This window comes from Silene latifolia, chromosome X (assembly GCF_048544455.1).
Source record: "Silene latifolia isolate original U9 population chromosome X, ASM4854445v1, whole genome shotgun sequence".
NCBI classification, from domain to species: Eukaryota; Viridiplantae; Streptophyta; class Magnoliopsida; order Caryophyllales; family Caryophyllaceae; genus Silene; species Silene latifolia.
Window position 1 is genome coordinate 197,933,173 of NC_133537.1, and position 15,125 is coordinate 197,948,297.

The window sequence follows — 15,125 nt, forward strand, 5'->3', positions numbered from 1 at the left end:
TGATAAAGGTTATCTCTCGCCCGAGCTTAAACTCGCATGCCCTTCATAACACATTCTCCCATTCGCATAACTATCACCTCCTGACATATGTAACCATACCACTAATATTCAACTGCTAGCAACCGCCTCCTATAACCACATCTTATACTCCCTCACAACCATACATATCAATTTGGTCTCTACAAAATCAACCTCTTTAGAATGGGTATCATTCCTGCTTATCATCACGTTTAACCACTAGTTACAACACCTCAACACTACCACTGTTCGTATATCAAACCTCTTACACTCATCTCTAAATATCACAGTTTCTTTCCCATCTTCGGTTAACATCCCAAATATCGAACATTAAGTCCGTCAACAAAAATTACCTAAACATTCATCCCGATTCTGTCTTTAATTGCATCGTCACCCAACTCACCACCAAAATCTCATATCGTGTCAATACTTTACCAGCTTTTTAATCTCCTTAATTCCTCGAAACTCATGGCTAACATGTTGTCCCGAAACTTCTATATAACCATTAACTCACACCCTCTCATGATGTTATCGTATATCTCCATGATTCTTTACTTTCATGCTCCTTAGCTCCGGTCAATGTTCTCTTAGTTTACTCCCCTCATTCTTTTCCTTTTTCACTCGACAAAATCAATTAACAATTCAACTCCTTATTTCTTCTACCTAACTCTTTAGTGCCCCGGTTACCTTCTCATTGCTCCAAAACTCAAATCTCATTATTTCATATCGGTACCATCTCCCTCTTTCTTATCATGAATCTTCTCTCATCATGCTACTCACTCACACTTGCCACTAATCAATCCACAAAATCAACGTTTACTGTTCTAGAAACCAAAACTCGTTTCATACCATTAATTGCCCACGGAAATTACAAACTAGGCTCACCTCTTGATAATCCAAATTCCCAAACTAAATCTCTATCTACAAATCCACATTGCGGCATAACTCAATCTAAGCTCTTTATACACCATTCTTTTCCATCTATCTACAACGACATTTCCATTACATATATTCTTTACCAACCCAGTTATAACTATCTCCTTTCATAATCCTTAAATATCCCAAGTTACCACCATTTGCATCCCTCATTTCAATCTTTTCATTCTCACGTTCCATAAACTTACATCACCCCCTTACCCATATTCACTTACTTTTACATTACTCAACATGCCATCATATCACTCACCACATATTACAAAACATGCTTCATGCCCCAATAAGCTCGTTAACCTCCCTTTTTTTTCCACCATCCATCACAACCATATATAACTTAGGTCCTCCCCACCAAACTCATATCCATCATAAGGTGCTTCTCTTACATCACAAGATTGGGTAACTTACGCATCAAGACCAACACATATGTAAAACAAAGCATAAAGAAGCAAAGGAACGCCCTTCAATTAAATAAGATATGCGACGAGGTAAAAGATAAGCATTTGACCCAAAACAGGGGTCACTAGATCGAGTACAGCGTACTCGGTCGAGTAGGTGAAGGTCAGAAGCACGTATAATAAATTACCAGGGCTACTCAATTGAGTAAGGGTTACTCGATCGAGTAAGGGTTACTCGATCGAGTAACAAGAGGTGCCCTCGATCGAGTAAGGGCCACTCGATCGAGTACCCTACGCAGTTCTCAACACTGTCCAATTTTCGTAAAACGGTCATATCCCACTCATTTCTTGGTCATTTTGGGCGTGTGACATATCGTTAGAATCGTAAAATAACACGCTATCACCTCCAAGTAGAATCACATCAATATCAATTATGCATCTCAAGTTATAATAGTTTAAACAAAACTTCGCTGTAATCGGACAACATAACTACTTGATTCCTACTTCCAAATAACTTAAACAACAACAAAGTAAACAAATCAACTTGATACTCAACGGACCACATATTACTATCTACAAAAGCCAAACAATAACATCCATCATGATCATATAGTATTCAACCTACGAATCACGTTCTGCCCACACGCTTTTATTCTATAACTTTTCGCAACAAAATATATATGTATGTATACATCTAACGCAAACATTATATTCACATGTTACTAACATAACAACATTATAAAATTCACTTCCGTCATATAAACATGCTTAAATCATAAAATCATATTCTTATGCAACATTACTTCACCTTTTCCACCAAATCATCCATAATACACTTTATCTAACATATGCATATGAAATAACAGTAAACAAGTAGCTTAACCACTAATCAAATTACCATATACGATTACTTTCAACCTTTCCACCAAATCCTCCATTCAACCACATACCATTCATCCAACAAATTCATATATATACATATTCATCCAACATATGCAATAGAACATTAGTAACACATAGCGGTCCCATAACACCCCATAGTGACCGGTTTAAAGTTGTAGGGCGAGTTCGCGACTTTAGGACGTATCCCAAGTCTTTGCATTAGCTCCTAACAACTCCTACCTGGGTTTATTTTATTTTGACTCCTTAGATTCATTGGGTTCATTACTTACAGGTTCCAAAATCGTCGCTCTGATACCACTTTGTAACACCTCCATACACCAAGTGCCTTACCAGGACCACCAAACGCAAGGGAATTCTACCATCTCGGTTATCCGAGATAATGTATATCAAATTGACCATAAAAGAACATACTTTAGATAAATAAGTGTAAAGTGGTTTCATCAGAACCAACTGTAAAGTAAGTACAACTGTTCTAAAACCAAACTACAACTAAAGTAACAAAAGTATTATGAAAACACAGCGGAAGACTACTATCAGACTCGTGGCGACTCCATCCCCAGCTAATCCCACGCGCATCCATAGTTTACCTGCGAGACAACTGTTCACCACCCCCGAATGGATCACCATAATTTTTAAAACATTTAAACGGGGTCAGTTACTGATTACACAAAACACAATACGTAAGATTTAACACACAGATCACCCCAACTCCGTCATAACTCCACACACTTGACTACACACTAAAGTGTGTAGTCCTTCCAGAATAGCCATCGCAACAAATATTCCACTCCGCCAGTGGGGGACCGTAGCCGTACCCACCTAATCCCCGCTCATCTCATCTGAGCGATAACCCATGTTCCTTAATGTGCACATCCCCTTCTGTGGCGAGTTCCACAGAGGCCGAATCAAGAGCGTGAAGCCACTCTCGTAAGTGACTTCACTCAGCCAAGGGCGCACCTCGCAAACCACGGACAAACACAACCAACCAACTATACATCAACAATTACCAATTATAAATTCCAATACGATATTGATCAACAACATTAAACAAACATCAACAATCAACCAACCATCTAATACAATGTAACAATAACCGAGTAGGGAAACCCTACTTGGAATAAGCAATCATGAGATCGTCACAAAGCAGCTAATCAATATCGCTCCTCTACGAAACCTCCTCTTATAATCACATAATCATACCACTACATTCTAATACAACATTATACTCCCAAAACCCCCAATCTACCCAATTAGGGTTTTAAACAAAAATCAACGAAATGGTATAAAAATCATACAAGGAACTTACCCACGATACGACGAACTCAACGGCGTAAAGAACACGACGATCCGACAACCTAAACCTTTGGCATTTGATAGCAACGCGACGAGTAAAAGCAACGTAACTTGTTTTCTCTCTGGAAAGGTTTTTAGAAAAGATAAAAGTGATTAAGAAAGTGACATAAGGCTTTAAATATGAATCACGCGTTACTAACAAAACCTGGCTAAAACAACCCGCAAAACCAACTTACTCGATCGAGTAAGTCACTTACTCGATCGAGTGTCACACTTACTCGATCGAGTACCCTTCAGCAGAACACTGTTTCGTAAACCAAACATACTTACTCGACAGAGTAAGCCCCACTCGATAGAGTACCCAAAGACATAGAAAACCATAGTATTACACCAACCTTGAATTATTTCATGGATTTGCATGCATGAAGATATGGATTTAAATGGGAAATGCAAAATTAAGTCTTATGCAAAGTCAAGCCCAATATTTGAAGTCCAACTAAGATGGAAGCTTAGGATGCAAGAGTGCATTGAATGCCAAGATTAAAGATCATTATCGGACGCTTAATAGGGCATTTATCGCTAAGCATTGGATTCCATAAGCATTTACTAGAGGAATTAAGGAGAACGAGCTAGAAAACCACGACCCCGATCAGGGTTACCTTGCCCATTGTGTTTACGTTTCAACTCCTAGCTCCCTATAAATAGAGAGCTAGGTCCGACCTAATGGGCATCCAATTTTTCATCATACATTCTCATATTTCTTGTATTCTTTAGCACACAAAAATTCTCTCATAGTCTTCACATTAGTTTTAATTTGTTAATCATTTGGTTATTGTAAACATTTGGTTATTATATATATTCAAGCTTTTGGTTCCCAATTGTTCTTCCTTGCAAGTTTCTAATTCAAGTTCCATTTTTATTTCGGTAATTCTAAATTCCAGTTTATTTAGTTTACATTTCTATTTTTATCACATAGTTCTATCATTAGTAGTTTAATTATATCACATAGTCCTTTATCACATTTTATGATTCATCATTTAGTTTACATTATTTCTATAATCATGTCTAGCATTTCATACATCATAGTTGATAGTTCACATTTTAATATGAGTAGCTAAATTCCCTTAGTCTAGGGACTACGGAAGCCATGCAATAACTAATATATGTAAAATGTTAAAATAGGTTGATATAATATTGTCTAATTGTTTCTATCACATGTTTGTATCATCAGGATTAATCTTTGTTTAGAGGCCTTATTCATCGATTAAGTATGTTAATTCGTTCTATAAGTCGAGAGGCATAGAATCGGATTAGACTAAGCATGTGTAGTAGGACGACCTAGTCATAAACGAGAGTTTCTCTAGGACCCGGTCTATGGTTGACACTAATATCGTGAGGTGGGAGTCTTTAAGCCTAAACAATTGACAATGTCATTATTTCCAAGTTTAACATGAATTCATATATTTACAATTGCATGTGTGACCTGACTCCCCTAAACTTCTTTAATCAAATATTGTTATATCATTTTATTTGCTAATCATCAAACCAACCAACAAATAAAACCAATTGTAATCGACCTTGATAGATGTCTACTCATAGCATTTCATAGCGCAATTCATGTCTCCTTGTGTTCGACCCCTATTACTACATTAATTTGTGTCTAGGGAATTTATCTTTGTTAGGTGTACGACATAGCCTATCACTTCTCTTTGATTTTCTCCCATGTGGGACAGTCCTTGGTCATATGACTAGACTCTCCACACTTGAAGCATCCTCTATTGATAAATGACGTTTTTGACTCAGTTGCTTTCTTATTGAAGGATTTATTATTATGGGATGGCTTTGTTTGCTTCTTTCTGAATATTTTCTTTCTGAATCGTTTAGCAAACAGAACCGTCTCATCCTCAATGTCAGATTCAACCTTTTCACTTTTTGATGCTAGAAGAGCCATGCTCTTATTTTTACTTGGTTCAGCATCATCTTTATCTAGGACAATCTCGTGAGCCATGAGAGCTCCAATGAGTTCCTGATAAGACAAGGAAGTAAGATCTCTTGATTCCTCCATTGTTGTCACCTTAGGACGCCACTTTTTGGTTAGACTCCTAAGGACTTTTCTAGTAATGTCCTCAGATTCAAACTTTCTACCAAGATTTTTCAATTCATTTATAATGCTAGAAAATCGTGCAGACATATTATCAAGAGATTCATTTGGCTCCATTGTAAAGAGCTCATATTTTTTATCAGCAAGTCAATACGATATTCCTTAACAATTGTTGTTCCCTCGTAAGCTAATTCAAGACCATCCAATATTTCCTTGGCCGAGGTATAAGAAGAAAAACGATCGAATTCATTTGACGTCATGCCGTTTTGCAACAAGCTTATAGCTTTCGAGTTTTTCTCATCTTTCTTGTAATCGGCCTCCACATAGTCTTCTTCCTTTTTCTCATAGGTAGTGCCTTCAGTAGATCCGACCAAAATTTTATTCGGTCCCGTTTTGTATGATTTTCTAGCATTCTCAATCAAGTCCTTTTAGGTAGTATGTCATCATGTTTTTCCAAAGTCCATAATTCTTCCCATCAAAGACGGGGCACTTTAGATACTTGGAATCCATTTCAACATGTGTAAGGTAGCGGAATAAAAAAAGAATAAATAAAATAAAAGGAGATATATAGATCAACCTCTTTATGGTTAGGCAATCAAGAACACGAGGCTCTGATACTAATTGAAGAGTCTATCGATCCGAAATACTCGAGAGGGAGGGGGTGAATTGAGTATAAGTAAATAAGCCCACTTTTGCAATCTAAGCATGGCGTCAACACTTCAGTCATCAACCTCATGAAAGTGTTAGGTGCATTTGAGAGCCCGAATGGCATTACAAGCCACTTATACAACCCATGCTTTGCTTTAAGCAGTCTTCTATTCATCTCCTTCCCTAATTCTCACCTGATGGTACCCTTGTTTGAGATTAATCTTAGAGAAAATCCTGGCATCACTCAGTTCATCAAGCATATCATCTAGCCTTGGAATTGGAAACCTGTACTTGACAGGGATGTTGTTAATGGCTCTACTGTCAGTACACATTCTCCATGTTCTATCCTTCTTAGGAACAAGCAATCCAGGGACTTCACAAGGACTTAGAGATTCCCTGACAAAGCCCTTGTTCATGAGTTCCTCAATTTGGTGTTGTAACTCCTTGGTGGCTACTGGATCACTCCTGTAAGCAGGTCTTATAGGCAGCACAGAGCCTGGTACAAGATCAATATGGTGCTCAATTCCCCTCAAGGGTGGCAGTCCACTAGGTAGTTCTTTTGGAAACACATCTCTGAACTTATGGATCAAAGGTTCAATTTCTGCAGGCAACTCTGTACCCTTCTCTTCTGTTACTTCCTTGGACAGCAGGATCAATAAAGGCTGCTCCTACCTCTGTTCCTGGATCATGGCAGCCTTAGATAAGAACAGCACACCACTGATCTCCTCTGACATGTTTGGACTTCCATAGTTTCTTTGATTTGTTGGTAAGGGGGTCAGGGTGACCTTCTTACCTTCATGTTTGAAACTGTAAACATTCTCCTTGCCCTGGTGAGTTGTATTCCTGTCAAATTCCCATGGCCTCCCTAACAACAGGTGGCAAGCATCCATGGGTACAACATCACATAATACCTCATCTTTATACACCTTCCCGATGGAGAATGGAACCAGACATTGCTTATCAACCTTAACCTCTGCTCCCTTGTTTAACCATCTGAGCTTGTAAGGGTTTGTGTGATCTTGAGTCACTAGATTCAGCTTGTTGACCATGGTGATGGAATCTACATTGGTACAGCTTCCTCCATCTATGATCAAGTTACAGACCCTTCCCTGAACTGTACATCTACTCCTGAAGATCAGGGACCTCTGGTAAGCCTCCAATGGTGCTTGTTGTGAGTGTATGACCCTCCATAAGACCAAGTTGTGCCCTGTGTCAGGATGAGCTACAATCTGATCTTGGCCTGACTCCTCCTCAGCTTCAAATTCCTCCAGCACTAGGCTCTCTTCCTCCTCATACTCAGCCAATCCTTCTCTTTCCTATTCTTCTATTTCCATTGCTGTCAGTGCCCTCTTAGAAGGACAATCCTTTCTAAAGTGGCCATATCCTTGACACTGAAAGCATTTGATCTTTCCCTTAGTCACAGGTGGGTTGGTTTTCTGGTTCATGGGGGCTTTTCCTTTATCTAGTGCAAGTGGTAGCTAGCTTAGGTGTACTCACAATCCTGACACCAGTAAATGGTCTGAATGCAGGTCTAGTGGTGGTTTTTGACACTGCAGGCTTAGCCTTCCCCATTTTCTCTACCCTGAGAGCTAGGTTTACCACATCATCATATGACCACAGTGGTTGCATTCTAACCTTTGCAGCAATATTTTTGTCAAGACCCTCTAGAAACCTAGCAATCATTTGCTCAAGTTTTTCATTAATCTCACACTGCAAGGTCAACTGCTCAAATTCCCTCAGGTAGGCCTCAATGTGTCTCTCATCTTGCCAAAGTTTGGATAGCTTAATAAAGAGATCCTGAGTATAATCTTTGGTGACAAATTTACCCAGCATCTTTTTCTTAAGCTTAGACCAAGACCTAAGTGGTTCTTTCCCTTCTCTAATCTGTTGGTGTTTCAGGTTATCATACCATAGAGAAGCATAACCCTTTAATTTCAAGACAACAAATTTAAAGGCTTTAACATCAATATAACTTTTATACTCAAAGATTTTATCAATATCCCTAATCCATTCTAATAAATCATCAGGATTTAGGCTAGAGGAAAATTCAGGGATTTCTACCTTTAGATGCTTGTCTGTGTGCTCAGGAACCCTCTCCCGAGTCCTGTTGCTTTCTTCAGATTCTGACTCATACTCATGTAGTGGTTGTCCTCTCTCTGCTCCTACAAAGAAGCCTCTGCCTCTACCTCTTCCTCTGGCAAATGGTTGTCTTCTTGGATCATGGTTTATAAACCTCTCCATTACTGTGTGGACAGCATTGAGTAGTGTATCCACATTTCTTACAAGAGTTTCTATCCTGGTTTCAATACCAGTAAGTGTCTCTTCACTCATGGTTGTTTTTGTGTTTTTGTTGTAGGTAGGGATAATGAACTCACACTTTCTCTCAACCCAGGACTAACACAAAGGTGGAATTGTGTTATAACCTGGCTCTAGTTACCAATTTGCAGTGTCAAACCCCAGGCCTGACACAAAGACTCAAAGTTTGATTAGACTGGTCTTTCTGAGGTTTCTCAAGAATGCAATAAACTTTCAGAAACTGTTTAAAAATACCAAATGGACGACTAAATTCATGAAACTTGGTGATAATTCACTTAACTGAAAAATCTACCTCTGAGTAAATTCGGGATTTTTGAAACAACCTAAGTATTTTATATGGATTAAATAAGACTGGCTGGCATAAGGGATCAGACAGCTTGACACAGGAGTGTTGTTTGGGACTAAACAAGAACCAAGTGATATAATTATCAACTCAAATCCCACATAATACTGACAGGGAAGTAAGCTAACAATTTGGACGACTTAAATTGAGGATTACCACAGTCTAAGCACAGATAACTCACAACTTAAATACCACTAGGTAATTTTGAGGGAGTTTGATGAGTAATATTTATATACATTTATATGCCTCCCCTTAGTTACTTTTAATACAGTTTTCGTGCTAAATTACATTGTTTATATGCCATTTTTATTAGAATGTCGTTACTTCCGTTATTTGGTGTTTAATGTAGGAATGATTCATTTGTGGAGAAAAGGAATGAAATGTAGAACCGAGGAGATGGCATGAAGGAATAAACGAAGCATGGCTCGGAAATTTAGAAGAATAAAGGAAGAGAAGTGAAGAAGATTACACGAAGAAAGGAGCTGAAACGAGAAGTGCTCGATCAAGTAGGAAAGAACTCGATCGAATAGGTGTGCACTCAATCGAGTCCAGCTAGACTCGATCGAGTATACCCAGATTTGATGACTTCCGCGAAATTTCCTAAAGTCGGTTTATGTTTTCTATAAAAACCTAATTAGTCCCCTATTATAATTTACGCTATTTTTCCGCCTAGAACTCTCTTAAAAAAACCCTTAGTTTAGTTTTATTAATATTGTTTCGGATCTAAGCACTCTTTAATTACGGTACTTACTAATCTTTCTTTGATTATTATTAATTCAAAGTTCTAGTTTATTCAATTGTTCATTTGTTCATCTTGTTATGCTTTTAATTATGTTGTTCATCAATCTTATTGTTGTTATTCCCTTTATCATGAGTAGCTAATATTTTAATCTAGGGTGAATAGGGATCTATGTTGTTAGAAGGGGGTAATTAATGAATTGATAGTTAAAATAGCTTCTTTATTGTTGTTCAGTTATTGTCTTGAATCTAGTTAATTAGTTTCTGCAGGACTGACTAATTAGTATTGCAAACTAGGATTTTCACCGACCGGGTTAAGACTAGTATAGGCTCTGATAGCTTAATAGACCGCCTTAATGATAGCGACCGCATGTTAAGTTTAGATCTAAAGGGCATATTAGAATCGACCGATCATATGACCTTAAACAACATAAATTGCTCTATCAATGAATTAAATCACACCCCGAATAACTACTTAGTGAACCTAATCCCTAGACCTTTTAATATTATTGAGTTCATCTTATTTACTTTTATTGCAATTAGTTTATAGAAATCAAACAAACAACCTTCAAGAAATTGCCACCTTAAGACGGACTTAAATATTAACAAACTAGAATAATTAACTCGCCTCCCTGTGGATTCGACCCTTCTTACCACTAGCTACTTGTTAGTAGTAATTTAGGATTTACTTTGATTAAGATGATACGACTTTAGGCTTATCACCTGGCAGGACTGGACTGACAAATGCTATGGTCTGATAATTGTTGCAGTGACTGGTAGTGGCTTGTTATGGCTTGACCATGGCTTGATCAATGATAGATAAATTTAGGCCATGGGTTGGCATTGTGAGGCCATGGCTAGGCTGCTCTTGGCCATCTCCCAAATACTCATGACCATGCTCGTTAGCTCCTGCTGGAGTGGGTGAGGGCGAATCCTCAGTCCTTAATGGCCTTGATGAGGAGTCATTGGGTCATATTGTTGAAAAGGGGGAAGTAAGGTCGAGGAAGAGGTTGTTTGCTCCTTTGACAACTCTTACTTTGATGATTTATTTAATGAGGAAGATGATATGTGTGACTTGAAACCTTATTTGGCCTTGCCATCCATTAAGATCTCTATTCACATTCCTTGTACCGAAGTTGACGCTTCACACCTTGGAAACAACTCTTTGGTTCGTAGTAATTCTTGTCCGGAATTGACCTTTAAAGAATCGGGGAGTGAGGTGTTTGAGAAGAATGACCAAGGAGCAATGATTTTTGAGGTGGTTGGGATAGAAAAAGAGAAGGTGGAGGCTCTTGAAGACGTGATTTGTGAACCTCCAAAGCCTATGAAATTTGTAAGTGTGGAGGTTAAGGAAGGATGTTAAAGAAGAAATGAGAAATGAGTACGTTGAGGTGTACCCCCATAAGGAGGAACCGCCTCAAACTTGCTTTGAAAAGCCATCTAACTTATCACCCAAAGAAGCACACGAGTCGCCTCATTCTTACTTGGTTTTCACCAAGTCAATCTCATCCTTCAAGGAACCATACCATGACAAAAAAACCGTCGATTAAGCATGAAAACTTAAGAAACTTGTCTTGTGTTTACTATTTCGTTGCTTATGCCCTCTATGTGGGTGATCTATGCTATGGTCATGCCTTTTGTCTATGGGCTAATGTATTTGATAAGTTGCTAAGGGCTTTGAGTTGTTCCGCTCTGGACTCTTGAAAAGAAGAAGATATTAAAAGGCTTCGAGCAAACGACGAAAACCAAAAGCGCTATACGGTAGGCAACCCGTACTCCTTTTACATTTCTTACTTTCCTTTTGAATTTGTAGTACTCTCCTCCACATTGAGGACAATGTGGAAACTAAGTGTGGGGGAGGAGCATTAATATAACATATGTAGGCTTTATTTCATCTTTTGATGCATTTAAAAAAAATGAAAATCCTTGCTAGGTGAAAACCCACAAGGGTGAGCATCTAGGCAAAATTGGGAAGGTGGCCAAGGACGAAATAAAAACCCGAAAGGGCATTCTGGGCAATATGAAGAAATGAGTTGCGAGCCACCATGAGAGGTAAGGAAAAAGCTAAGGTGAAAACCCGAAAGGGCACCTTGATGTGACCATAATTAGCGCACATTTAGTCCCCGAATTAGCCTCGTTCCCATGCTTTTTAGTGCATATTTGGGCCATTTATTGTCTTTAGTTCTTTGTTTTGCATATTCTTTGAGGTTTTGTGTCCTTGGTAGGAAAGGAGTGCAAACCTTGCATTTTCATGGCAAAATGAGACTAAATTGATTGAATCCAACGACCAAGCATCAAGGAGAGACAAGATTAGAAGGCCTTTGTACATATTATAGTAGTTGGGCAATGATGAGGAAAGATCCTTGCATCCCCAAGGAAATCCCCAAGGATTTTATGAAGAAAAGGGAAGAAAAGAAGAAGAAACAAGTCTGAGCAGCAATCCGTGCGGATTGTCCTGAAGACGCCCGTCCCCAGCACCACAATCCGTGCGTCTTCCATACAAGACGCCCGGGCAGCAGCTACCAGAAGACGCCCGACTTTTCCCAAAGACGCCCGGGCAGAGACTCACGAATCCGACCGTCCCGAGCCTAAGACGCACGGATCCCAAGACAGCGCAAATTCGTTTCTTCAAGCTTCAAGAAAGATGCCCATCCTTCAGAAAATACCGGCGTTTCCTTAAGTAGGGACTTAATCGTCATTTAAGCCCTTAATTAACCCTAATGCATCCACCTAATTTCCACTATAAATACCCCATTAGTCTAATTGGAAGAGCATGTTCTTCTTATCAATTCTTAGAGTAGTTAATATCAATCAAATCTCTCTTTAGTTTTGTAATCAACAATTAATCGAGTTTTAATACAAGTTTTATTTCCTTAATCTCTCCTTTGTTCATCCTTTATTTTGGGTAATTGAAGATTATTTGGGTTATTACTGGGAGATTGACAACCTCTCAATCAAGCATCAAGTACTTCTATTATTCTTTGCTTTATTATTGGAATCATTAGTAGGTATAATTCTCTTAATCCCTTTTTAATTATTGTTATTTACTTTCATTTATTCATCATGTTTTACTTTGTTGGTATGATTGACAACCTTGCTAGCATGATCAACATGATAATGAGTGAGTAGTTCCATAGCTAGGGTTAATGGGTAATTAGGGGAAACCAACATGGGGAATGATTCATGCTTAAATTAATATGCTTTCATGGTTTATTTGCTTGCTTGTTTTGATCTCAACTCATGCACATGTTATGTTTGATGAAATGCGAGCCTATGAATCCTTGCATTTTTTACCCATCACCTACCTTTTCAATGAGACTTGTAAGATATAAACCAACTCGAGTCTCATTAGACCATGCATGTTGTTGAGTAGGGAAGACTAAGTCGACTTGTAGGTATTGTACAATCTAATCGATTCGGCTCCGGGACCCAAACTTTCCTAGGATTGTAAGATATAACCCAACTCAATCCATCACAACAATAATTGCTTGCTTATAATTTGAGAACATGTTTGTATGATCAATTCCCATGAATCCCCTATGACCCCATGATACCCTAGTGCTTTTTATTAATTGTTTACAACCCTTTCAATTCATCTTGCTTATTTACTTTTATTGCTATTTAGTTTAGTGACCTTCTACATCAACCCAAATTGTGACACCCCTAAGACACCACTAGTCTCAATAGAAATCTCATTTCAATTCCCGTCCCTTGGGATCTGACCTTTACTTGCCTCTTTACTAATTGTAGAGTTGTTTGTGAAGCTATAAATTGTGTTTTGGTCTAGGTGCTCCTAACGACAAGTTACCGAAAAGATTTAGCCCGGCCAAAAATGGCGTCGTTGCCGGGGACGGTGTTATCTTGATTTAGATTTTCTTATATTGTTATTAGTTGTGTCTTTCTTTGCCTTGAGGAAGTAAAACTCCTCAAGGTTTGTTCTAATTGTTTTCAAGTTGTTTGATATTTTGCATGTCTAGAAGGTCACAAGGTGATTTGTTACCTTTTGATCGTGAAATTGAAAGAACTTTGACAATCAATAGAAGACTTGCTAGGAGAAATTTGAGAGGTATTAGTGAGGTTGTAGATATTCAACCAACTATTGAGTTCATCAACCCTTTTGCAAGAGAAGGTGAGGAGAACCCAACACAAAATCAACCCACAATGCCTAAGTTTTCATCATATTCCGTACCCACCGAGGAGAACCTACCCAATGGTACTCCCACACCACAACATTTGACCGGAAATTTCATTGCCAAATCCGTATTTATCCAATTAGTCGAAAGGAGCCAATTTGGGGGGATGCCTAGTGAAGACCCTCACTCTCATATGGAGACCTTTTGTGACTATTGTGATGCGATTTCTTAAACCGGTGTAACTCAAGACCAAATTCGATGGGTCTTATTTCCTTTTTCTCTAATTGGCACCGCGAAACAATGGTTGAAGGGCCTTGCTAAGGCCACTCTCGGAATTGATTCTTGGAAGAAGTTGGCTCTAGCTTTCTACAAAAAGTTCTATCCACCGGAAAAGACTAACATGCTAAGAGCTCAAATTACGGGTTTTAAGCAAAGGGATGAAGAAGCTTTGTATGAAGCTTGGGAGCGGTTCAAAGGAATTTGTCGCTCATGTCCTCACCATGGACTTAGCGAGTGGTTCTTGGTACAACAATTTTGGAACGATCTATATGAAGATTCAAGGAACATTCTCAACATGAGATCAAATGGAATGTTCACCGAAGTTGATGACAATCAAACTTGGAACAAAATTGAGGAAATGGCGGTCCATAACTCACAATATAATAGACCTCGCAAGGCTACTAGAGGAGGAAAGCATGAAGTGGACTCCGTTACTCAATTGGGTGCTCAACTTAGTGCTCACATTGATACCATCAATTTGAAGTTTGAAAAAGCTATGGCTAGACTTGAAGAAGCCTCAAAATCATCAAAGCATCATGTTAATGCCATGACAGCATCTTCATCAATCCCAAGTGGGATATGTGAGAATTGTGGAACTTTGGGACATGACTCAAGTGAATGTAGGGGAACAAATGAACAAGTGAATGCTTTCCAAGCATACAAGAGTGGTACCCCTTATTCCAACTATTACAATGAAAACACCAAATTCCATCCAAATCTCTCATACAAAAGCCAAAATGTTCAAAACCCTCATACAACATACACCCCACCTCCCATGAGAAACCAAGATCAAAGACCCTTTTAAAACCAAAACCAAGGTTACCAAAATCAAAATCCATACAATCAACAAAATGACCAAGGTTTTGATGTTCAAAAAGCGGTCCTCCAAATGCAAAAGAATCAACAAGAATTTTTCACTCAAATGCAAAAAGATAGTCAAGCAAAGGAAACCACCATCAACAACATCCTAGCTCACACCAAAATGTTGGAAACCCAATTGACTCAACTAGCATCTTCAAGCT

The 15,125-nt window shown here is 38.6% G+C and overlaps 1 protein-coding gene and 1 non-coding gene across 2 annotated transcripts; both read right to left on the reverse strand.

Moving 5' to 3' along the window:
- Positions 1-6,461: 6,461 nt before the first annotated feature.
- LOC141619090 (uncharacterized) lies at positions 6,462-8,625 on the reverse strand. Its single transcript, XM_074436121.1, has 3 exons — positions 7,792-8,625; positions 6,967-7,610; positions 6,462-6,867 (listed from the first exon to the last, which is right to left on the reverse strand). The coding sequence occupies exons 1-3, from the start codon at positions 8,623-8,625 to the stop codon at positions 6,462-6,464; spliced, it is 1,884 nt and encodes a 627-aa protein (XP_074292222.1).
- A 5,599-nt stretch (positions 8,626-14,224) lies between these two features.
- LOC141624218 (small nucleolar RNA R71) lies at positions 14,225-14,331 on the reverse strand. Its single transcript, XR_012534028.1, has one exon. It is a non-coding gene; the product is annotated as a small nucleolar RNA R71 (small nucleolar RNA).
- Positions 14,332-15,125: the final 794 nt, after the last annotated feature.

What these genes read in the sequence shown, in the direction of transcription:
- LOC141619090 (XM_074436121.1), bottom strand. Translation starts at nt 8,625, where the DNA reads ATGAGTGAAGAGACACTTACTGGTATTGAAACCAGGATAGAAACTCTT. An exon ending in CATTTACTGGTGTCAGGATT is followed by an intron (nt 7,611 to 7,791) that starts GTGAGTACACCT and finishes ATAGAAGAATAG; the next exon opens with GAAAGAGAAGGATTGGCTGA. An exon ending in GCCATGATCCAGGAACAGAG is followed by an intron (nt 6,868 to 6,966) that starts GTAGGAGCAGCC and finishes CCATAAGTTCAG; the next exon opens with AGATGTGTTTCCAAAAGAAC.